General features: G+C 41.7%; 1 protein-coding gene across 7 annotated transcripts in view; it reads left to right on the top strand.

The window, feature by feature from the left end:
• The window catches only part of STXBP4 (syntaxin binding protein 4), a 178,970-nt gene that overhangs the window by 135,936 nt on the left and 16,613 nt on the right, over window positions 1-26,421 (top strand). For 6 of the 7 annotated variants that reach the window (XM_089478426.1, XM_089478455.1, XM_089478435.1 and 3 more), the window contains one exon: window positions 18,256-18,313. The exons of the other annotated variant lie outside the window; for it this stretch is intronic. In XM_089478426.1, coding sequence (XP_089334552.1) covers window positions 18,256-18,313 — 58 coding nt within the window. The remainder of the gene's footprint in view (window positions 1-18,255; window positions 18,314-26,421) is intronic. 7 annotated transcript variants of the gene reach the window in all.

The following is a 26,421-nucleotide window of genomic DNA, read 5'->3' as shown; positions in this document are numbered from 1 at the left end:
GCCCTTCCCAGCCTCTTAACTGCATTGGGGGTGTAGTCTGCTTGGAGCCAGAGCTTTCTTATTCCATCAGCACTGCTAATGACTTTGTCTGCCTTCTCCCTCTGCTATTCCATACCCATAATGTAGATCATTATGCTAGTTAAGTTCTCCAGGATTCCAGCCTTGTTGATGGAGCTCATTTTGCATATGCTGAGGGGAAGTCCATGGTTCAAGGGCTGAGCGATGGTATTAAACAATATGTTTTCTGCGACTGAATTCTGAGGGCTCAGCGTATATATTCTGGATGTCTTCCTTTTTTTGTTTTGGCCAATTTTTCTTTTACCCAAGCAAGTGGGAGTGGGTGATCCCTCAAAGAACTGTGATGTGTTCACTTTTGATGCCAGGTGAATTATGAAAATTAAACTTCATTGTATTATATTCTAGGACAGACCAAGTATGAGGTTTGGTGTTTGAGGGCCCATCCACAGGCGCTCACCAGTATCACTACTTAGAACAGGGGGAAATGAGCAGAGAACTAGAAATAAGAAAAATTGGGCCACCAGGGACTTAGCTTGTATTCCGTTCTCTTAATGCAATGCTTTGTGACAGACTCTGGTTTAAGCACACATTACAGGCTCTGTTGGTTTCAGTTGGTTGAGTATAACAATTACTTATGTTTGATTGCCATCAGCAAAGCACACAAAGATGTTTTATTATTTTGTTAAGTTCTGTGTGCTCATTTCTCCCAGTATTAAACTCCTGCTTGGATTAAAAATTAGTCTCAGCTGGATTTTCCCCTCCTGATTTTAATAACCATTAAGATCCATGAAGGTTGCTCTGATTTTCAATAGCAAAAAGCTACTATTTGACACAAATGTGTTGCTCTTTTGATATACTTTTGATGAAGAAGGCAACCATAGTGATTTTTTAAGTTAGGTCAGGAGAGTAACTGCAAAGAAAAGCCAGCATGGTATAGAGACTTGTGTTGAGTTAGGATTCTCGAAGACCAAGGTTCAAATCCCAGTGGAATCTGCAATGCAGACAGAAAGAATGGAATGTCCCTTTGCAGATCCTTATTAAAATGAAAATACAATTGGTTTATGAGGATAAATGGCTTAAGCAATGGATAGTCACACAAGCTGAAGGCATGGATTTTGTTTGTAAAACTCACATCCTCTCACTTATTCTCATATCCTGTAGCAGTGAATAAGAGATACTGTCATATTTATACAACTTGAAGGCTCAAACCACAGAGACAAAGGCGGGATACAGACGGGCAGGGGAAGACGTCTTGGAGGTGTATTCTGCTGAATACGGAGCCTCCAGACCGACCGCCCCGGGGGCGTGGCTCAGGAGATGGGGCTTCCACATGGGGGGCAGTGAAGATGCCTCACCTGGGGCCGTTTCAGACCCGGAGTTTCCAAACCGCCACCTCGGAGGACGCTGCAAAGAGAGAGGCAACTTCCTCACGGGCGGCCAAAAACGGGTTTTTTTTTTCTTTTGCTGGCTGGCCGATGCGCAGCTGCGCAGCTGCAGCGCTAAGCAGCGGCGGCAGAAAGCCTATGGGCACATTTAAAGTGCCCAAGCCCCTTTAAAACTTTTCCCCCCGCTCTGCCCAAGAACAATGGTGGTCTCCTGCCAGCTGGTGATCAGCTGGTGTTGGCATCCTTGTCCGCTTGCACTTTGCCAGTGTCACCAGCATCATAGATGCCTCCTTTCCTTTGGTCCCCGCGCTCCTGCTGAATCTGCAATGCACAGCCACAGCTGTCTCCACTGCCACCGCTGTCCCCCTGCCATCCCCCATCACCTCCCTTGTATATATGTAAATATTTACAGTTTTAGCGTTTTTTATTGTTAGGTGAAAATGGCACAGGAATGTGTGTAGGGGTTCACTTTAAAGTCCAAACTTTCCAAGCAGCGCATGCTTACATGTTGCTCTAGGGTTAGGGTTAGGGTTAGGGTTAGGGTTAGGAGTCTTAAAATGCGCTGCAGCTGTGCTGCAGCTTCCACACCTGCATGGCAGCTGACGCTGCAATTAAAGCCTGACTGCAAACTGCGCATGTTCCAGGACCCCAACTCATTATGCGACGCAGCAGACACGGAGCTTTTAAATGGGCAACTTAAATTAGCGGCGTAGCAATTCTGGCGTACCGGTACAGCAGCTTACAGACGGAGCTGCGCAGCTGCGCATCAAACGGAAAAGAAGCGGAGAAAAGCAGCACCTTTTTAATGCCGCTTCTTCCCGCTTGGGGCGTGCGGGGGGCGTGTTCATGGCGGCATTCAGGTAAGGCCCGTCTGAAGGCTCTACCTTCATGACGTCATGAATACACCCCTTTTTGCCCGTCTGTATCCCGCCAAAGTTTCCTTTACAGGGCCTCAGGTTGTCTTTGGAAGTGAAAAGTGTGGGCAAACTAATGCAAAGATGTGAAGTCGAAGACTTTCATGACCGGCATCCATGTTTTTTTTTTTGTGGGTTTTTCGGGCTATGTGGTCATGTTCTGGAAAATTTTCTTCCTGAATTTCGCCAGCATCTGTGGCTGGCATCTTCAGAGAATGCTTCACCTGCAAAAAGTTGGGTGTTATATATACTGTGTGAGCCTCGGAATACAGGAGTGATTTGCATGTGTATTGTTTTGTGCTGATGGCCAGCCTCAGGCTGGGAGGCTAATGCAAAAAAGGATTGCAAATGGGAAACCATTCAGAGTCAGGGGCTTTCCCAGCAGATAATGATCACCAATTAGCAGACATTAATCTTCTTTTGCATTAGCCTCCCAGCCTGAGGCCGGTCATTCGCATAGAACATATACAAGCAAATCACTCCTGCATTCCCAGGCTCACACAGTAAATATACACCCAACTTTTTCCAGGCAAGCATTTTCTGAAGATGCCAGCCCCAGATGCTGGTGAAACGTCAGGAAGAAAATTTTCTAGAACATGGCCACATAGCCCCAAAAAACCACAAAAACATAATGCAAAGTTCTTTTAGTGTTAAAATGGAAAACTGCATCAGAAAAGTATATCACACACACTGTTCTGAGTAAATTTTAGAATTCATGTCAATATGCAATAAGAACAGATTAGAGCTAAACACAATGAAAACTAAAACTCATGATTCACTGGGAAGTCATTCACCCATCTCTTGCAGTGATGAATGACTGAGCTGGATTTACTACAGAGGCAAGCAGAGAGTGACCTCCCAGATATGTGCTGCTTCACCTTAGGGTCTCCATAAATCAAAAATAACTTAAAGGCACACAACAACAATATAGGTGATCCTTATGTGTGGCTTCATTACTCCAGCCCACTTTGAAAATTGGAATACCTGTCAAACTTCCAAGACACAGGTTCAACCCAAGGCATTTCTGACATCAGAGAACCAAAATTACAGCTACTGTCATCCATATCCATTCATGCAGGAATGGCACTTTGGACCTCAAATGACCATTTTCTTTCCATGTGCCACGCCAAGCTTTGTAACTGTCTTTTACTCATCTCAACCCATCAGTATCTATTGTTCCTCTACCCCACTCTATTCTACTTAGGGGACACAAATGAGATTTAGGCCTGGATAGAACAGGGTTGGGGAACAGTCCTCATGTGGCTCCCTAACGTTTTTGAAGGCCACCACCCTTTTCAAAGATTAAGTAATTATTTTGTCAAAAATAGCCCCCAATGACCCCTAAGAAAATTGACTGTAGTTGATTTCTTGTTTTAGAAAAGATTTCTTCCAAGCCTAAAAAACACAAGGCAAGGGAGAGAAATTAGGCAAAATTTCCCTCAGGAGGCATTTGGGGACATTTTTAAAAAAAGTTTAAAAAATTAGGTGGGGATGTACACCTCCAAAGTCCCATGGAGACCAGTGCTCATGGCTGTTGCCCAGCCCTGGAACACAGCATAAAGGTTGTGTGCCACCTCCTGATTGTGTCAAAACAGGGACCTTAGTGTGACAGCCTTGTATTTATCCATTAGTCTAGCAGCCGCAGGCAGCACCGTAATTGGGCTGATGGCACAAAGGATGGGAAGTTCTCTACTCCCATCCCCCAAAACCAAGCAGTCTGCCCAGTAAGGAACTCATACTCACACACAGCTAGAATAGAAATGCTGGCAGCTGCTTCAGGATGTCTGGTGTTCTTCACCCTTCCAATGCCAGCCCCTCAGCAGACTAGTAAAGATTTTTGCAGGCTAACAACTTTTGCAGGCTTGTTTTCAAGGCTATGTGAATGTCACAAAGCAAGAACAGAACTAAGAATGGGTAATAAAAATTAAAACAGTGGCCATGATTCCAGGTAATACCAAGGAATGAAAGCTGAAAGCAAAAGTGGATGGGCAGCTGGTGCTAAATCTGAAGAAATCTGAAGAGGAGCATCCTGGAAAATGAGAAATTTGACTGTTTTGGATGGTACCATTTTTGAAAAAGCTAATGTTTCAGTAGGGAAAATTAAGATTGCAGTAGTAATTGAGGATGTGCTATTACCAGGGTAGATTTTCTCAAACTTTGCCATAATAAAGTCATCCCACCTCAGTAAAAGTCTGTTCTCCTCTAAATGGTAGCAATAGCAACAGCAAGTACATTTCTGTACCGCTTATCAGTGAACTAGCACTCCCTAAGCAGTTTACAATGTGTAAGCCAATTGCCCCCAACAAGCTGGGTACTCATTTTACCCACCTACAAAAGGATGGAAGGCTGAATGGACTTTGGAGCCCTGCCTGGCATCGAACTCACAGTCTTGTGGCTGCAGTACTGGCATTTGGTCCTCCAGATGTTTTGTACTTCAAGACCCTGAATTCCTGACTGTTGGCCAAGTTGGCTAGGGCTTCTGAGAGCCAAAGTCCAAAACATCTGGAAGGCCAAAGTTTGGGGACCACTGTTTTAGAGCTTGAAACTAGGTATTTTTAAGGAACTTTTATTATTGTTTTCCTATATTTTTGTTAATTGGGAGGCATTCCATCTATAAAGTAACACAGCAACCTAACATGGAGGAAGGACCCAAAATGTCCCACAAAATTAATGCTAAAAAGGAATAAGTGACCACTACTCATTACTCAAAAGCATGCTGGAGTGAGGAGGAGAATAATGATATTGCCAGTTACTCTGAAAAACAACAACTCCATGGTCTCATTGTCCCCCAGAGAACAGGTACTTTGTTACAAGTATGGTGTGCCCTTTCTTTATGCTGGGGATCCATTCCGCCCCCCCCCCCTGCAGAAAAGAAAAAATGCGTAAGCTCGAGCCCCATTGGAAGTAATGGGGCTCGTGCCCACTGCGCAGGGCCCTGGTCACACACACCATTATTTCTTCTGGGGTGCTCAAGGCTTTTTTCCGGCACAGCTTCCAGCATATGCTGGAAACCGTGTATGACGCACCTGTGTATGATGTGGGCGCACTGTACTCTCTGTTTTTGTAACATGTTCGTCCCAAAATCCACTCTCCTTTGACTCCTACATTCCTATCCCTGTTGTAGGATCAGCATGGGCATGAAGCAGGGGCAGAAAGAGATTGAGAGAGAGTAGAGAAAGCAAAGTTAGAATAAAGCACCATCTAAAGTTTAAAAAGTGGGGGGGGGGGGCTTACCTGTTTTTCTGAATTCAACAGGGTTATGCAGCTTTAGTTCTTGCTTAGAAAGCATCCCAGAGGAATGTGATTACATAAAAGAAGGTTCTGTTCCTTGCATTATGTAGGATTTCCTTCCCTCACAGCTTCCCTGGCCAAACTTATTGGTTGGGTAAACTCATAGGAAAGGGAGTAGTGTTTCCTCAGAATTGGTCAAGCAGCAGTCATGAGAATCATTTTGTGAGAAAACAAAAAGCAACAATAAGGGATGACTGCAAAAACAGATCAATGGCTTAGATAATGCTGTCTATGTTATTTGGTGAGAATTACACAAAAAGAACAGGTCAAAATGTTTTCTGTGAAACAGATAATGGTTGCTTCCACACTAAGAAAAGTGTAGAACAGTATCTGTATCCCAGCAGCCTGAGTAATGTGTATGCAGAATTGCTGAAGCCTTAGAATCGTGGAGTTGGAAGGGACCTCATGTGCCATCAAATTCAACCCTCTGCTCAGTGCAGGATCTCCAGCTAAAGCATCCCCAACAGGTAGCTGTCCAAACTCGTTTTGAGTATGTTCAGAGAGAAAAAACACCACCACCTCTAGGCAACTGGTTCCATTGCTGAACTAGTCATACTGTCAAGAAGTAGCTTCTAATGTTCTCTCCTGTATATTGAAACAATTAGATCTGGTCCTACCCTTTGGGGCATCAGATAATAGGCCTGCCCCCTCCTCTCTGTGCCAGCCCTTGCAGTATTTAAAGAGTGCAATCACGTCAACCTTTAATCTTATCTTCACCAAGCTGAACATGCCCAGCTCTTTCAACCTTTCTTCATATGTTTTATTCTCCATGCCTCTTATCATTCTTGTTGCCCTTCTCTGAACTTGCTCCAACTTGTCTATATCCTTAAATGAGGCACCCAGAACTGAATACAGTACTGCATATGAGGCTTGACCAGCACAGAATATAGTGGGACTATTTTTCCCCTCGATTTAGAAACTATGCTTCTATTAATGGAGGCTAAAATAGCATTCCCCTTCCTTGCTGCAGCATCACACTACTGATTCACGTTCAGTTGATGATCAGCAATAATCCCAAGGTCCTTTTTACATGTAGTACATCTGAGACATATATCTGTCATCCTATACCTGTGCATTTGGGTTTTGGGTCCTAAATGTAGAACTTTGCATTTGTTGCTACTGAGTTTTGCTTTATTAATTTCTGCCCAATGTTCTAGTTCATCTAAGTCCTTTTGAATAATTTTTCTATCTCCCACCCCTCCTAGTTTTGTACCATCTGCAAACTTCATAAGGATTCTCCATGCTGTCATCTAACTCATTAGTAAAAATGTTGAAGAGTAATGGCCTTAAGACAGAACTCTGAGGCACTCCACTCAAGACCTCCTTCCAGTTTGAAGTGCATCACAGTTTTGTAACCCAATTATGGATCCACCTCAGTGTTTCTCTCTATTCCATATTTAATCAGTTTGCTAATTAAAATATTATGGAGACCTTATCAAATGTTTTGCTGAAATCTGAATAAATGATGTCCACAACATTCTTACCATCTACTAAACTAATGACCTGATCGAAAAAGGATGTAAGATTAGTTCAGCAGGATTAGTTCTTGACAAACCCATGCTGGTTCCTACTGATCTTTGCATTGCCATCAAAATACTTATCATCAAGATACAAGATACCTTCTTGAGTCTATCTTTAATTCCCAGTCAGCTGATTACAGAAACCTGAAGTTACAGAAACCCAGAGCTTGGAAATAACTGCGGTATTTTCCGGCGTACAAGACCACTTTTTAGCCCAGGAAAATCTTCCCCAAAGTCGGGGGCCGTCTTGTATGCCAGAAAGCCCCTGGGTCCTAAAGAGTGCCCTCGGCAGGGAAGCCTTCTCTCAAAGGCAAAGGAGCGTCCTCCTCCATTCCTTCCCTCCTTTGCTTTTTCCCCTTCCTTCCTTCCCTCCCTTCCCTCCCTTTCTTTTCCCCTCCTTCCTTCTCTCCCTCCCTCTTTCCTTCCTTCCCTTTTTCTTCCTTTTCTTCTTGCTCCAGCCTGAGAGCCAGGCTGGCTACAGAGCAACCAACCCTTTGGAGTGTTACACACTCACAGTTTTCAGCCAATCAGAGAGAGGGCTGGAGAGTGGTCGCCACCCCACCCTCAGAAAAGGGTCTCTCTCTCTCTCTCTCTTAGCCCCTGAGTCCCTCTGAGAGCCAGGCTACAGAGCAACCAATCCTGTTTGGATGGAGTCACACTAACAGCCAATCAGAGAGAGGACAGTGGTTGCCCCCCCACCCTCACAAACTACAATTCCCAGGATTCCCTGGTTTTTCAAGGGAATTGCCTCCACACTTCCAGATCCCAGCCCCAGAGAATGAGCGTACAGTATATCAGTGTTGCCAATTCTGCAGGTGCATTTGGATTTAATAATGATAATAATAATGGTGATGATGATAGAGAGATAGCTCTTGTAGCACCTTTGAGACTCACTGAAAGAAAAGTTGGCAGCTTTCCTAGACTTAAGCGTACTTTCTCAGATGCATGGGAATTGTAGTTCATTGTGGCACCAGAGCTCTTTCTCACAAAACTACAATTCCCAGGGTTCCCTAGCACTGAGCCAGGGCAGCTAAAGCGGTCTCAAACTGGATTATTTCTGCAGTATGGATTGGACCTTGAGCATTTTTAATAACCAAGGTCCAAAACACACTGCAGAAATAATCCAGTTTGTGACCACTTTAACTCTCCTGGCTCAGTGCTAGGGAATCCTGGGAATTGTAGTTTGTTGTGGCATTAGAGCTCTTTCTGACAGAGAAGGCTCAATGTCTCACAAAACTACACTTCCCAGGGTTCCCTAGCACTGAGCCAGGGCAGCTAAAGCAGTCTCAAACTGGATTACTTCTACAATGTGTCTTGGATCCAACTCTGGCTGCATCTTCATTCCAGAGACAACCCAGTTTCGTACCGTTTTAACTGCCATGGCCCAGTGCTATGAATTCCTGGGAATTGTAGTTTGTTGTCACACCAAAGTTTGGTGAGAGAGAAGGTTAAATGTCTCAGAAAACTAGAATTCCCAGGATTCCATAGCACTGAGCCAGGGCAGTTAAAGGGGTGTCAAACTGGATTATTTCTGCAGTGCAGTTGCAGCCGAACACGTTTCTATTTGGCACAAAGCTTCATGGGCTTTGATTCCAATAGGAGCCTCTTGAACTGCCACAGCTCCATCCATACAGAATCCCTGGGATTTGTAGTTTGGAGCAGTGCCCCCCCCCCCGGCATTCTTTGAGCAGAGAAGGCAAAAGACCTTATAAAACTACAAATCCTAGGATTACAATAGGATGGAGCAGCAGCTCTTAAAGTGGTGTCAAACTGCATTAATTCTAAAGTGTAGATGCACCAAGAGGAAGGGCGGGAAGAGTTGTCAAGGTGGGTGAAATAACATTGTGTATGCTGTTATTTCAAACATGGAACACACTCCTTCCTCAGAGTGTAGTGGAGTCTCCCTCCTCTTCCCCCCCCCCTTTTCTTCTTTCTCCTTCTCCTTTTTCTCCTCCCCCCCTCTTTCTCCTCTGTCGCTGGTGCTGCTGCTGTTGTTGTTGTTGTGTGCGCCTTCAGCTCCTTTCTAACTTATCATGAAAGAGAGGGGTGGTCTTATATGGTGAGTATATCTCAAACACTCTATTTTAAGTTGTAAATTTTGGGGTCGTCTTATACGCCCAGTCGTCTTATATGCCGGAATATACGGTAATAATATGTTACTTAGAATTGATTCCTTTTTTTCCAGTAACAAACATTACATTACAGTGTGGCTTTTGTTGTGTAACAATAATGTTTAAAGTATTTTTTAAAATAGTTATAGGCAGGTGGGATTACTAAACAATGGCATTTCTTCCTACTGCTCCCTTGTGCTCATCTTGGTGTTGCATGACAGTGAGTCAGATGAGAAGAGAAAATGTTCTGTTAACACAGGCTTGTAACATCCAGGTGTTGAGGTTAACTAGTTACTTTTGAGAAACTGGAAAATGTAAAGTTATTTTTTAAGATGTAACTGTAGTTAATTGGTCAATCAATTGGAGAGCCTTGGAACATGACTTGTGATTAGGGTTTTTTAAAGTAACTTTCCAAGCTTTCAAACAACCAGACTTTTCTGAGCTGCATGCAAATAAACTCAGTATCACTTTCAGACTGTTGAACAAACTGATAAACAGATAACCAAAACTAAGTATGTGAATACCATAATATCTGGTATGTTAATAATGCAGGGTGGAGCTAGACTTTGCTAGAAGTCCCTAGTTGGTGTGTCTTCCATTCGCGCAATGTTGTACCATAGAACACAATACAGAACCTGATGTCATCATACTGCATGTCCCCTTACCTTTCACCTCATATTACTGGCCTATGGCAACAAAAAACATGCTGAATGATGATGTGCTGTGTTGTTTATTTCCATACATGAAATGTATTTCCTGCCCTTCTTTTGAAAAAGCAGGAATTTAGGGTGGCTTAATATCAGGTTACACAGGGGGAGGATGAGTGGTGGTGGTGGGGTGAGGTGAAAAAAAAACATGGAAATATAGCTTCTCTATATTTTTTAGCTTGCGTTTAGCATTTATAGAGAAAGCTCAGCCATGCAGAGAACTGATGAGAAGGTCCTGTCATTTCTCCTTCCTGCCCCAACAACTACCAGGCACACTCAGCTATGCATATGCCAACAATCAGAATCAGAGATAGAGCCATGCATGGGGCTCCTCTCATTTAGTATATGCAAGGAGAATGGCTTGGGTTTGGCCTTTTTTAAAAAAAAAGTGGATTTAACAGTGTTGTCCAAGCAAATAAATGAAACTTTCCAGAAAAACTTCATTCTGCGTATCAAGTAAAAGAATAGGAAGACCTTGTGAGCTAGATATTATCCACCTGAAAAAGTACTACAGTTGGCCCTCCACATTCGTGTTTTAAAATCATTTATACATATAAGCAAAAATGCCAACTCACAGCTTCATTATGACAAGGTGCAGTGTATCACAGCTGTGCCAGACAGAAACTCTCAATGCATCAGTCTGTCCTGAGAGACTCTTCTGCAGCTCCCTTTGCATGAGACTTCTTTGTTCAGTGCAAGTAGCTTTCAGATAGTCAGGAAAGATAAGCAAGAGCTCACAAAATCTAGCAATGAACTACAGAGAGCTGTATGTAAAAATACAGTTTTAAAATCCTTTTTAACTCTCTCTGTAACTCTTGGCCTCATTTTAATTTGTGCTACATTCCCTTCTTTGTTACATCTTTGCTACCTATCTGTTAACATTATATGAAGGTTAATACGTCGGCTGCCTTTTCACTTTGTGCTTAGATTTAAGGACTTTCCAGATGGAAAAAAAAACTTTTATGGAAGGGATTCCATAGCCTGAACTTTCCTCTTTGAATTTCAATGCTAACTTTTACTTCTATTATTAGGCTTTTGTCCCCCACTCCACCCCAATTTGACTTAGGAGGCAGGGAGTCTCCCCTTTTAAGTACTTCCCCTAATCTAATCATATGTCTAACAGCCTTGTACTGAGTACTACCTTGTTTCATACCCTCCAGTATTTCACAGATGGGACATGTATGGCCAAGCTGCATCAGAGTGTGATCAAGATGGCAAAAGCTATTAATGAAGAAGGTGCCACAAGCTAGGAGAGGCTGCAGCAGATTGCAAGACTCTGTCCCCTCCTTTGCTCTTATCCTGCTAATTGCATTTTAACTCAGTTTGCAGCAATTGAAGTAAGCTGAGGACAGAGGGGGGAAATGGGAAGAGGAGAGGGAAACAGGACATTTTAAAAGCAGCTGAAAAAGTAGGACAATAGTAAATGATCTGGAATTTTCACTGTCAAATTGGAATAGTTGAAGGGTATGTTATTTTTGCTGCCCAGTTAGACATCTGGTCAGTTTAGTCTAGTATTATCCTCTCAAGCTAGCAGCAGGTCTCCAGGCATCAAACTGAAGACATCTCTAATCCTTCTACCTGGATTGATAGGAGAGTGGCATAAGATTTGAAAAAAAGCCCTGTCAAAAGGCTTCTAAAATGCCCTTTAAAAGTCACTTTTGTGATTACTGGAACCACTACTGATTACACCAGATAAGGTACTCCATTTTTCTTTGTTGTGTAACTTTGGGAATATGACTTTGTTATACCCCCCAAACAAAGAAGTTAACAGACATTTGGATTACTAATAGAGAACTACAGACTGCAGATGTTTAAAAAAGTATACATGGCTATAATTTCAAAAACACAATGAGGCACTTACTTTGTCAGCCCCACTTTATTAGAGAGAGGAGCACAACTGAGAAAGTCAATAGCCAGGCAGGGGTAATCGAATCAATAGTGGCACAAGCCAGGAAGGAATAAACATGTGGATTTCCAGCAGACAGCATCCACTGATAGGAATGATCTGCAGCCAATAGACATTGGAGCAATTAGGTAAATAGAGCAAGAATGTAGGATTTCAAATGGTAGGTCTTCCGTTTGAGTAGGAAACGTATGCTAGAAAAGCACAGTTGGGGGGGGGAATGGAACACTGGCACAGCTTCCTGGAGTGGAAAGTTGGCATCTGATACATGAACACACTTCATTGGAAGTTGGACACACTAGACAAGGAGGAGTGAGTTACAGAGTGTCAGATGTCTCTGGTTCTTCTCTGTGTGCCTCCCCATGCTTTGTTTTGAGTAGTAGAGCCTGGAAAGAAAGGCAACCAAAGAGCTATTCCCCTGCCCATTTCCAGTGAGGGTGAACCATCAGAGAATAGGTTGACCTCTTGGTGCCAGCTGTTTCTGTTCTGTTGTGCTACTGTTAGTTCCCATCTAACTGAGCTCTGAAGCATGAGGGAAGTTGTGTGTCCTTCTGTGCAGGTCACTTGCATTTCTCCCTTTCCAGTTGGGGAGAGCAGAATGTAAACTGTGAAGATCTCCCATGTCATTGCAGAAGGAAGAAGAGCTGGAGAGAGTGTGTGCATGCATTACATGTTATGTCTTGCTGTGTCTCCCCAGACAAACTAGTGGAACATTTACTTCTGGGTGATGGCAAGTTTTCTTCTAAGTCTACAGCTTTTAAAAATTCCTGTCAAGACATCTCTTGGCCTCTCCTTGAGCCCACGGCCATGCATCAACCTTCACTGGCCTCAGGTTATCTAGGTGGAAAACTGCAGCCGTTTTCAACCACCTGACTGGCAGTGATGGAGGCTGTAGTGCAAGGCTGCCTTATGCCCCCCTCCCCCACCCATATCATATAGTATGCAGGCCAAGCTATTAGGTCCCTTCATTGCCCTACATGGCACAAACATATGCCCCAGGATATCACTCCCCCTCATCTCTAATTAGGAGCCCTGGTGGCACAGTGGTTAAATGCCTGTACTGCAGCCACTCACTCAAAACCATAAGCTTGCGAGTTCAAGACTAGCAAAAGAGCCCAAGCTTGACTCAGGCTTGCATCCTTCTGAGGTCACTAAAATGAGTACCCAGATTGTTGGGGGCAAATTAGCTTACAGTTGTAAACCGCTTAGACACTGCTTAGGTGGTATGAAGCGGTATATAAATGAAGCTTGTTTGTTTGTTTGTTTAATCTGCTCCCATGGCTGCAAGAGAAGTTCAAAGTTGCTTTTTAGTAGCTGGTCTATTCTTAAGGGAATCCCTATTAAGAAAATTACAGAGGATTTGGGAGAAGGGACACTAAAACATCTCCACATTGGAGACAGCTGGTCTAGCAGTTACTCTACCTATTCCCAAGTAAAACATAGGAAAATGTGGACAATATACCAAGGAGTAAGGGAAATAAGAGTGTGAAAATGTAACAATTCCATTAACAATTAATAACATCAGGATTTGGGCCACAGCATTGTAGTATGAGTTTGCTTGTTTATTACTTATTCATTTTAATTACCATGTATATGTTCTCTGTTATTAATACATTCGCTCAACCTTTGATGAGTCTGAGCAAAATGTCTGAATTACCTCCAAAATAATTGTTTATGAAGTGAAAGAAAAGATGGTATCGGGACTATTTGATGTGGAATAGACATGCACATTGTCAAGTAATAAACAGACCCCAATGAACCAGGGAAAAGAAGGGCAGTGATGGGTAGGAGCAGCCAAGCTACATTGTTACCAGAGTTGATATTAAGGGTACCAAAAGGCATACCCACTAACAGGCATATCCACTAACATTCTTCAGATAAAAACCAGAACACATGGGGTCAAATGAAAATGCTATTAATGTGAAAGATCAGACAAACCAAATTTTGCCCGGGTAGGGCAAAATTGTACCCCCTCCTTAACTCTCCCCTCCCCTCCCCTCCCTAGCTGAGCTGTCTGACTACAAACTACTTTTGCACATTGGAATCAGTTTGCAACAATTGGAGTAAGCTGAAGACAAAAGGGAAAAATTGGAGGAGGGGAGAGAAACTGGGACATGTTAAAAGCAGCTGAAATAGTGAAGTGACAGAGGATTAATTGGGATTGTCCCTGCCAAATTGAGTCAATTGAAATTTATGCATAAGACATTGAAATCCATTAAAATAACATTAAAGGATGTCATGTGGCATTGTACTTTCTAACAATATATGGTTGTTGGTTTTCCTTTTTTTTTCCCCTTGAAAAATATCTGAGTACCAAGTTGGCATAAAGTATAATGGGCAGAGTAAGCTAGGCCAACTGGTAGCACTTGTACAATTTCTCATTAGTCCTTTGCCTGCATCCTAATATGGTCAAGAACATCCACAGTTCAATCCATACAAACAATCCTATACAATGTAAGTCTCATTGTTTTCAGCAGAACTTACTTTCAGGTAAGCACGTATAGTGTAAGCCATTAAATGCTACCAGCAGAAGATTTTCTGCAGCAGCTCATAACCATTCTTAACTTGCCCCAGATTGTACCATTCATTCCCACAGAGAAGGTTGTGCCAGGTCTTGTGGAGGTGGCATAGAACTGGGAAGCAGTCTCTGGCATGGAAGTGACTGGTTGCAACACTTTTCAGAGAGATGGAGCCTGCCAGAGCCAAAGTTTTATGTGGCTTCAGTTTGGCTTTTATCTACTCTCCCCCACCACTCCAGTAGTCTTGACATCTTTTTTCTCTGTCTGTTTAATCTTGTCAATGGATATCTTGCCTACACAAAGGGAGTAGAAACAAACAGTTTTTAGACCTATGTTTTGGTCTAAGCATCCATTTGCATCACCTCACACATATTCAGCTAGCTTCTTTGAAATCACTTGCACTACTTGCCTACTTATTTATAGCCTGTGGCAGTTGCCCAGTGAAATCCAGCTTCTTTCTCCAGACATAAATTCAATCAGCGCTGGAATAAATTGCTCAGGAATTTATTTTCAAGTTGGCACTGGGGCAAAGACCTACAAATTAAGCTGTGCCCTCGTAATACTTAGCTTTGTGTGCTTCTGAAGTAGTCTGCACAGCACACACAAAAAGCCTGCGGAGGCTTTCAGAGCCCTTTCTACAGAGCAGGCTGAAAGCAAAGCAGAGAGAAGAGCATTGTTTTCTGTCAACAAGCTTTGCATCAGCTGCCAGCATTCCCATCTGTAAGGGGTGCACTGTACCAAATGAATAGCAAAATCATAAGAAGTCAAGGTCTGCATTTGTATACATCAAAAGAAAACATGTCCTCTCATGAGAACTGCACATGGAACCATTTCATGACTTGGTACGGAAATTCGCACTCTGTGCACAAGGAATTTAGTCCATAGTGCAAAGCCATCAATTAGGGGGCACCAGCCTTGGGAGTAGGACTGGCACCAGGGGCTAGCATCATCAGGGACATCATCAGGCACATGCCAAGGCATGCAACCTAATAAGGGTCCCAGCGCCAGTCCCTCCAAACTCTCTTGCCCTTCTCCTCTTTCTGGCTTTGCTGCCTTTTTGTCTGTCTCCTTCAAGTGAACAAGCAAATGAGTGTGCAAGCAAGTAGTGATGAGAACAAGGAATAGGAAAAACAGAGTTGCCCTTTCCCTAGGAATGTAATTCTTCGCTGATTTTCGTATCAAAGCAACGAGTAATTTTAGTAATTTTCTTCCCATTTCAGGAAAGTCTTTAAAAACCACGCTATTTGCAAAGCCTATTTGGGACTTAGTCCATGCAAAATTAGCACATCACTGAGGGTAAACATCATATCTGCTGATTAGTATTTATAAAACAGTTAAAATTTTTTAAAAAGACTACCAAGAGAGTTAAAAACAGAGGTCTAATCAAATTATGAACAGTATGGAAATAGAGAATAGACATTTCTCTCTCTTTCTCTTTCTCTTTCTCTTCCTCTGAACAAACTTTGGGTCATCTCTTCAAGTCTGAAAATGATTGCTGGTAGATTAGGATATCAAAAGGAAGTTGTTATTTACACAATGCAAAATTATCTGAATAATTCATTGCTGTGGGATTTGGGCAGGGCATTTAAAAACCGTATTTTCCGGCATATAAGATGACATTTTGACCCTCTAAAATTGGGTCAAAAATCGGGGGTCATCTTATACGCTGGGTTGAGCCCGGCAGCCCCGCGGCCCGGCGCGCTCTTGGCCGCCGGCTTCTCAGGTCTCCAAAGGCCTGAGAAGCCAGCAGCCCCGAGAGCATACGCGCCGGCTTCTAAGGGGCCTCCGAAGGCCTCTTAAAAGCCGACTCAGGGCTGCCGGCTTCCCAGGTCTCCAGAGACCTGAGAAGCCAGCGGCCAAGCGCGCGCGGGGCTGCCGGGCTCAACCCAGCGTATAAGATGACCCCCGACTTTTGACCCAATTTTAGAGGGTCAAAATGTCATCTTATACGCAGTAAAATACGGTAGTAGAAAAGAAAACTGGAGTATATTGTGGGATGATAAAAAGTCTATTAGCCAGCATAACCAAATCACATATTTTGAGATTTTTTATTTTCATCATCTTAGTACAAAATTCACCCAGCTGCTCTTTAGATCCTTTTCAGTTATAATTCTGATAACAATGTCTCACTATACATATATATAAGGAAATCTTTCTTTCTTTCTTTCTTTCTTTCTTTCTTTCTTTCTTTCTCCTTGTAAAGAACTGTTTGGAATTTTCATAGCAGGTACATGATTGCCCTTTCAGTATTCAAAGCACTGTAGATTATATTTTCCCAGGTATTACAGCAACCTATAGTATAAGTGAATATGGTTGTTACCATATGGCAGATGGAAAGGCTGAGAACAAGAGACTGTGGATTCCCACTGTGAGTTTGTGGCAAACTCACTCTGGTTCTTCAAACCAATGTTTCCCTGATTCTTAGAACAGGTGCTTGGGCACTGTGACTTACCAGCTCTTTCATAACCACTGATACAAGAGTTGTATAAAAATCCCTTTGAAAGTAGTATTTAATGGGAAATGCTTCCTAATTTCTAATTCCTTTCATGCATTTATCAATATATCCCTCAGATAATCCTCTTTTTCTCTAAAAACCTATATATTTATGGTACGTTTGGGAAACAAACCTTTTATTCTTCAAGAGATTTCTACAATATTAGTCACTGCTTTCAGCAGGTATCTGCTTTGTCAATATCTAGTGCAGGTTGCCATTCTTTTTACATGACACATCTTTATATGTTAACACTTAGCTGTTTAATAATTGGACACTTCTCAAAATTCACACTGCTGTCTGTATAATATCGATACCTGCTTGTATCAAATCAGATATTTCATTGACAGCAGTTATAGTTGCTGAATGCAGTCACCATGGGAGGCATTTCTGTAAAAGGTGGGAGTTAGTTTTATGATTAAATAAATGGTGAAAATTTTGATAGCAGAATTACCACACTTACCTGTAGAAGGATGATGAATCACTTAGACTCCACAATAGATGTCATGTTGCAAGCTTCTTCACCCCAGAAGCCTCCACATCTTTCTGGGCTTCTACAATTGTAGGAGCTATTAGCCAATCAGACTGGAGACTGTCTGGCTGAAGAGGTTGGGGATTCTAGGCTGACCTGACTTGGGAAGTCTTCAGTTGTGTCCACTTGATGAGGATCAAAACCATCCTCCTGAAATGTGCTTATCGTATACGTTCAACTATAAGTTGACATCATGTATAAGTCAAGGGCAGGTTTTGGGGCCAAAATTATGGATTTTGATATGACCTGTGAATAAGTTGAAGGTAAAACTCATATAACCAAGTCTCTGAAGGATGAAGCAAAGGAAAACAATTCCAGAACTTACAAAATTCCCGCAAGCACAACTTTTTGTGCTCACCCTAAAGGCTAGAGGGATGAGAAAGAAGAGTTAGGGTCAGTGCTTCCAGGACAGATTACGCTCTTGCCTTTCACCAGAGGATGATTCCCCCTTTTGAATATAAGAGTTCAAGTATAATGCTTACATTGACCTATAGATAAGTCGACTCAGGTTATTTGTGTCAATTTTTCAATTGAAATTTCTAGATTTATACCTGAATATAAATCAAATACCTCATTGGTAGAATAACAGTTATGGCTGCTGGATGCAGTCAAGGGGAAAGGGTGTTTCTGTCAAAGGTGGAAGTTTTATGATAAATAAACTGATGATAAAATTGTTGAAAATTCCATTTCTGTGGCATTGTTGAAACCAATTATGGAAACAGAAGTCATGCTCCATATTGTTAAAAAAAATAAAGTACACATTGTTAGTAGCTGTTTTTTTGAAACAGGACACTGTGTTTAAAAAGTGATTCATTGTGTCTACGTTTTTGTTTTGTTTTTATTTCTCTACCCCTACCCCATAAGGTCTACCTTATGGATGGGAAGAAGCCTACACAGCAGACGGAATCAAATACTTCATCAAGTGAGTATGGTCTTCAACTGTCTGAAAGCAGTTACTAACACATCTAGAAGACAGCAGATAGAAAAGTGGGGGGAGAAAAGAAACAAAGGACTGTAATCTCCTGGGCAATATGATAATAAGTAGATGTGTAATCTTACATGGATATTGCAGCAGACCAAGCCACTGTGTTATTTTCTCCCAGCCAGCAAACCCATTCTCCCAGTGACCCATTTTCTGAACCATCACAACTGTACATAACTATAAGATTATGCTAGGCTGAAGCCTGGCTGCTAATTAAGGCATAATACTTGAGCCAATGAGATCTCTGTTAGTGGACTATTGTAACTGAAATATATTCTTTTGAAATGCCAAGCTATTCCAATCAAGTAATATATTTCTTGATTCTGTGCTTTCTTAAAGTAATATCTCAATATATAGATTAAATAGCTCTTCCTTGACCGTCATTCCTGTAACTCCAAGATTTGTCCACATAATGGTGAAGCTTGGAGATGGCAGCCAGACATCAAACTGTTGACAACTACTGTGTGCAAGTGCATGCATACATGTGTGTGCACACAGACACACGCTCTTCCAAAGCCATTTCCTTCTCCTTGTTGTATGTTGGCCCTGATTACAAGGACGCAATCATAGTTCTTCTAACATAGAACATTTTTAGTTGTACTAAAAGATCTTCCCTGAATGTACAGTCGGTCCTCTGTATCCACGGATTTTTTATCCACATCTTGAAAATATTCAAAAATAATATAAATTCTCAAATCTTGTTTTTGCCATTTTGTATAAGGAACACCATTCTATTATGCCACTGTATTTAATGAGACTTGAGCATCCATGGATTTTGGTATTTTTTGGAACCAAACCCCAGTGGATACCAAGAGCCCACTGCATTTCTGAAGTAAGCTGAAAGAAATCATATATTGATCAGCTTCTTGGCATTTTCATTTGTTCGTATCTACAAACTGGTTCCATACCTGTTCCTGCTTATACAACCTGGGCTTTCTGTGCATCACAGTGTTGGTAGAAAAGATAATTTCCATGTAGCATTGTCCAATTTTCAAAATAGCAATACAGTAGAAAGTCATGACTTATCAGCATGACAATCAGGAAGTATCTATTAATAAGTTTGTCTTCTACTTAAATACCTAATGAAAGTAATTGAGATTTCAGTTGACATAACTATGTGCTCCTCTACAAAAATATCACATTATACACATTCAGATGCATACATTTCTGTCCTTATCAAGAGCCCACAGCCCAAAACACAGGTTTTGGGAAGCATCTTGTTCAGTTTATATAAAATGAAAAGCTTTCGGACCCTCAAATAGGGGATATCTCTTATAATAAAGGAGATATTTCAGGGTGGACAAAAACAGGGCACACTGAGCTCTGTGTCTGATCGTGTGTGTGTACATATTTGTGTTTGAGTAGACATTGGTACATAAATTTCCCATTCATGTTAAATATGATTCATTACTTCAAATGTGCAGTATACTCAATTTTATAATACAAAACTCGTATCATCAAAGCAAAAAGATTAAGGGGGAAATTTGCATTTATGATGAAATGTCATCTGAAAATGGCAAAAGAGCAAGATGCTCTGTGCAAACAAATCAATTTCATAGTTCTCTCCTGGGATTTGACGCAGAGGTGACATTGAGATGTTGCTGTTACACACTATCTTGAAACACAATGTCAGATTTCAAAAAAACCTGAAAAGGAATAATCCTCTGGGGAGAGGGGTGGGTTTTTTGAGTTTCAGAGAATTAAAATCAATCTCATTTCCTCAGTTGTTCTTTAGGCCTACAGTAATTAAAATATTTTCTTAATCATTTTCCTTTTGGATAGACAGATCCTCAAAGAATTTTATAGATGCACACCCTCTTGAAATGAATATAATAGACTTAAAAGAGGTCTGTTATTTTTAGGGGCACTTTTAAAGTTAAGACTTTGGAGAGCAGTTAATGATTTCAGGAGCTCACTATGAATCATTTGCATCTGATAGCATCTTGAAAAGTGAGGGCCAGTATAGTATAATACTTGGATTTTGGACTCCGGAGACCGGATTAAAATACTTCCTCACCCATGGAAACCTGCTTGGTAACCTTGCACAAGTCACACACTCTCAGCCTCAGAGGAAGGCAAAGGCAATTCTCCCCTCCCTGAACAAATCTTAATATCCTTTTTTATCTTGTTTAAATTGTATATTGATTTTAATTTGGAATTCCTTAAATTGTTTCTATTGTTTTATCTGTCTTTTTATAAGAACTATAAAATGGTGACTTGTATCTGTCTGTAAGGCATCAGTGTTAGCAGGCCCTGTGAGAGAGCTGACATCTGTGCAAAGATGGCAACACTGGCCCTGTAGCACTAGACATGTCGCACTGGTTTGTACTCACTCTTGAATAGCATGAAACAAGCATAAGCCAAATGGGATAGAAATGAATTCAGGAAATGAGATTATGCCTGTTGGCCTCACCTCCAGATTGCATCCTTTGATCAGAACATGACTCTGGGGGCTGGCAACATGAATCTGGCAAAAACAGAACATGGATAGGCAAGCTGAGGGTCTGTGTATATTAGGATGTATGCAGAGAGGACCTGATCCCTTAATCTATTCATAATAGTCCAGGGACTAAGAGTGTCAACAGTATGTTTCCATTCCATCCTCCAACGTATTCATTTCCATCTGTCAAGAGTTTAAACTGTTCAAATCAAGGAATAACATGAGTTGGCTATCATCCTTGAAAACTAGTTGGCTGTGACCCAGATTTCAAAAGAAATCTGTCGTCCAGTTACAAAGGTATCCTTTCTCTGGAGGAAAGCATACTTGGAAGTGCTTCTAATCAGATGATCCCATTCAGGAGGCTTTTAATGTAGCTATTGTATGTTTAAATAGGGATTAGTGGAATGGTTGGTACTTAACAGCACTACTGTTAATACTATAACCCTCTTGTATTGCTTGGCCATGAATTTCAATCCCTCTTTTTCCTCTCTGGCATTTTGAAGTAGCTGCAGCCATGAGAGCTTCAGACCTGTTCCATCACTGTTCTCTCTCCAAGGCACAAAATTAGATATAGGAACATGCCTTGGTTGTCATGACAATTGTAATTCCCTAAATCTTGCAGCCATTAATCTACTGCATCTGAATCTAGCTAATGTTCTTCAGCTGTAGATTGAAGGGGACATTTGGAGGTGACCATAGATTCAGTTGGGAGTTTTTTGCATGAAAGAGAGAATTGGGGTGGGGCGTATTTAGTTTATTGAAGGTAATAAGCACTTTAGAATGTAAGGTGTTTAACTGAGTAGCCTGATAGCTTGGATCGATTTATCCAAACAGTTATGAATTGAATGCAGTAAATACTCCAGAGACATAGCAACTGAATATAAGCCTGGTGTAGCATACTGCTAAATATGTATAAATATCTCAGAAGGGTAACATAGTAGGATGAAGCTCTCCACGAGAAATCAAGATCTTAGAAAGAGCCTAACCAGCTGGTTTGTGTTGCAGGCTACAGTGGAACACATTTTTATGAATAAGACAGGAATAAAACATTTATACAAAGACAGGGAAAACATTTCTGACCCCTATGAACTTGACCAGATAAAACAATAAAACACTGCAGTAAGTGTTTAAATTGATTCAGTATAATTTATGAATTTCCTCATGATGTCAGATTGTGTGCATATTTAATCATCCAGTCTACTAAACATTCTGTGACTGATTCAGATGGTAAGAACCACATGGTAGCTGCTGGAAAGCTCATATGTGCCAGCTGAAAACACTGGTGTATTTGGGGAGAGAGGAGAGTTGTCTGTAAGCAATGACTATGTATTTCAGTTAAGCATGGTCACACCTCCAGTACCCCGTATTTATAAGCAGTTGGTCAGGGTAATAAGTATAAGAATTCTAAGAACCTGAAACTACAAATGACAACTGTCTTGAATCCCATTTTGAGAGAAATGCGGGATATAAATCCAATAAATAATTACATAAATCAAGTGTGTTTTATTAGTGCCATGGAGCAAGCTTTTAAGCACCTGTCACATAGCTCCTGGTTTGGAATCCCCATTCTTCACAGCATAAACAATCATATCTTCATACTCTGTACATGCATACTCTCTGCTGTCATTCTTTGGCGGGTTAAGACAACAAAAGAAATATAGTACAAACCATCAGTCATGCAAGTAGCATGGAGTCATATGCAATCTGATGCTGCATTTAATACCATCATCCATGGTATTTTCCATCACCTAAGTTCCAGCTTCAATTGAAGCAATGGATTCAAGGAATAGAAGCAGCCCATGTGATAAGACATTTAACTTTTTGGATAATGGCACTTAGAATCCCCTGGCCAGTATGGCCAGGAAAGGATTCTAGGTACTGTCATCCCCAGAAGTAGCTTTTTCAAGCTCTGCTTGTGAGTGGTAGGATTCAGAATAAACCAAGTGTACGTCTATTTTATACAGATCACAGAACTTAGTTTTTCTTAATTCAGGATGTAATGTATTAATGCATAATGTATGATAATAGACATTTTTAAAATGACAACTCAAAATATATGGATCAGTGACATAAGGCAAGAGTAGCCATACCAACAAGTTGCAGAACAGCTCTCTCCAGGCAGTGTCTCCTGTCCTCCCACCTCATTTCAGCTTTGCCATATTGTAGCTCAACATCATGAGACTAACTCTCACAATGTAGGTAAGGTCTTGCTACCCTCCCACATCCACCCACTGCTTGCATATGTGTAAAATTTCCAAGGAATTTCCCCCATCCTATTGACTCTGCTGCCTGCTTTACTCTCTTTGTATGTGTGTGTCTGCTCAAAAACCAACACCCATCCCTTTCAGATACATTGTGTACTGGTGAAGGCAGAGAGGAAAGAATGTTTTAAATTGAGGAATATTAATGGAAGCCTTGGTTCAGAGTCACAATTTTTATGACTTGGAAACTCCTCCCAAAGTGCAACCCTCCTTCCTCGGAGCAAGTGTGAGCCTCTTGATTCATTCAGTCCCCAGTATCTTAAGGGCTTTTTTCCCCTACACACACACATTGCAGTCCTTCATTTGAAGCCCTTCTGAGTTTTCCCAGGACTTATGCCATCTTTTTCCTTTCCACAAAAATTACCATTAGTGAAGGAAAGAAGGAATGGTTACACAACAACTTTTGACTGGCAGTTCCAGGAGCCCTTATTCGGGAAGCACCCTGGGATCAAGCTGTAGCATTCCCTCCAACTGTCCTGATTTAGAAGGGTTCAGATTAATCATCTGTTCCACTTTTTTTCGGATGCTTCTAAAAACGTCTCCGTTTCTCTTCTCCCATTTTCCTGTCCTTAGAATATTTTAGTTGCTTCAAACTGAGATCAAAGTGCAGAAGTAATTTGCACTAAGTTAACTCAGCCGTGAGGAGAGGAGAGGCAGAGTCTTGCCCTTTCCTGTAAGCCCAGGTAAAAGCAGAGTGCTGCAGCCCCTTCTAGCTGGTTGTGCGTTTTTCCTCACTAATAAATCTTGCCATCTTGACCACATTCTGATGTTGTGTGGCCACCCATGTTACAGTCGTCATCTGTGAAATGGTGGAGGGTGCTGTAAAACAGGTCAATCCAACAAGATAAATCCCCCCAATCAAGAAATAAAACCATCTAAATCACAGATAAAATGCTATTTAAAATGTGGGCAAGATAAAATGTGGGCAAGCATTGAACTGCACAAAATGTTCCTTCTGGACCAGCATGACCACCTTTGTTTTTTAACTTTTTTTTTTTTTTTTTTTAGAAAGCCGGCTCACACCAAACAGATCCTAGAATATTAAGCTTTTCTTGGCCCTCCTTCCCTCCAGTGCTTCGCCTAACTCCTTACATTTCCCTCCATCCCGATCTCCACAGGCGATCTGGTTGGTGGCACCACAATCCTTCTGATGCAAATGCCTTGCTTTTCCTTACATCTCTTCCCGGGCACCAGTTCACTCCATGCATCTGAGGAAATAGACCATGTCTACAATCAGGGCCATCACTAGGGGTGGGGATGGGGTGGACCACACCAAGTGACACCCTAAGGTGAGGGTGACACCACTGCTCCCCAAACGTCAGCCTTTTGGTAGAAACAGGCTGTGGCATTCACCAGCATGCCTTTGAAAAACTGAAGAGATGGTGTGAGTGGAGTGAGGCTCAGTGGGAAGAGAAAGGAGAGGCCACAAGTTTTCCCCCCCAAAAATTTTTAATTTAATTTTTTTTAAATTTAAAAATATTATTTTATTGTTTAAAAGCTATTATTTTATTTTATTTTTCAAAAAAATCACAACTTACCAAATTTTCACTTTAACCACCTAAATTGTGTATATGTGAATACATTTAGGCTATGTATATGATACTGTCATTTAAAGTAATAATTTTAATTTTGCTAGCTGTTTATGTCACAATTGTAGGCATTACATTCAGTGATATATGGGAACTACAATTTATGAGTAACAATAATACAAAAAACTTTACTAAGGGTTCTATATGGTGGTATGGGAGGAGGTCAATTAAGGGGGGAGAATGATGAGTTACTGCACCAAGTGACACCAAACCTAGTGATACCACTGTTTACAGCAGGTTATACTACAACATTTTTCATTCAGTTAGTGTGGGCCTGTGCAGACCAGCCATTAAGACTGACCTGGGGGTGGAGTCGGGGTGTGGCGTCCACACGATGCATGCCCTGACTCCACCCCATGACAGCGTGATACTGCACACCACACCACACAGCGCATCATCACGGCACTTCTCTGGCCCTGCATTTAGATGACATAGCACAAAAGGAGTGCTGTAAAGTTGTGGCACAGCAGTTACAGCGCCCCTTCGAGGGCACAAAAATGAGAGACTTTTTGTAGCTCCTTTTTGTGCCCTGGAGTGGCCAGATTGAGGCCGCGGTGTGTGGTTGCCGTGGCCCCGATCTGGTGAAGATGGAGCGGTCTGCACAGCCCCCAAGTCTCTAAGGTCCTACAAGATCCCTTCACATCTCATCCTTGAATGTTTGACCTACTGCTTTTGAGATCCATGGTCCATCATCTGCTCCTTCCTGTGGCTTTCTGGCTTTCCTTTGTGGCTCCTGCAATCCCAAACCATTCCAGGTACATGCATCAAAATGAAAAGTCTAATGGATGAGGCAAGCCCTGCTGATAATCTTTGTTTTCAACAGGTGTTTTTTTTAATGCAATATTTTTCTGGGACCTCAGGCCATTTGGCTACCAAATAAACAAAAGTTATTAAAGGAAATATTGACGTTTGTGGTTGAACCATCTGGTTTTGATTGTAAAAATAAGTCATTTCCCAAGCTGTCAGCATGTTCTGGGTCCCTTTAGATCGTCTTTTCCAGCTGCTCCTGGGAGAGATTTACTGTACTTGCTTCAGTTTTTCTTCTTCTGTTTTCTTTGGATCTTGCTTTCCCTGCAAAGCTGAAAAGCAGAAGTACTGCAGTTAAGAGGAAAGTGACTGAATCCTGTGAGGGATAAGACAACTGATGGATGGTGGTTTTGAAAGATGATGCCTTGTTTGTTTATTGTTCTTGGAGTTCACCTTTTTTCCCCTAAAGGGCTTAGAGTGGCATGCTATATAGACACCACACAACAACCACCGCCCTGAAAGATGGATGAGAATGATTTCTCCAATGTTGCTCAATTATTTTCATAGACAAGCAAAAGCAAGATGCTCATAACTCAGTAAGCACTTCTACAACCTAAATCCTCATCACCATATCCCACTGGTTTGCAATAAGACTTAGGGGCTGTGCAGATGGGCCATTAAGGCCAGCCTGGAGGTGGAGTCGAGGCGTGGTGTCCATACTACGCACATACTGACTCCACCCCATGGCAGCATGACGCCACACACCACACCACAAGATGCACAGTGTCATGGCACTCCTATGGTGCTGCATGTTGCCATCTGTTGGAGATGCTTTGATTTAGATTTCCTGCATGGCAGGGGGTTGGACTGGATTGCCCTTGTTGTCTCCTCCAACTCTATGATTCTATGAAAAAATCTAGTCTAACTGTTGTCTTTGAGCAATGCAATATCTTTTTCTTGACTTATCAGGATAGAATATTTTGATAATTTGCTATACTGACAACAAACATT

Source organism: Sceloporus occidentalis, unplaced genomic scaffold (genome assembly GCF_023333645.1).
Source record: "Sceloporus occidentalis isolate IW3139 unplaced genomic scaffold, rSceOcc1.0.p SCAF_1, whole genome shotgun sequence".
NCBI classification, from domain to species: Eukaryota; Metazoa; Chordata; class Lepidosauria; order Squamata; family Phrynosomatidae; genus Sceloporus; species Sceloporus occidentalis.
The sequence above is the reverse complement of the archived record's forward strand: the minus strand, read 5'-3'. Positions and strand labels throughout refer to the sequence as shown.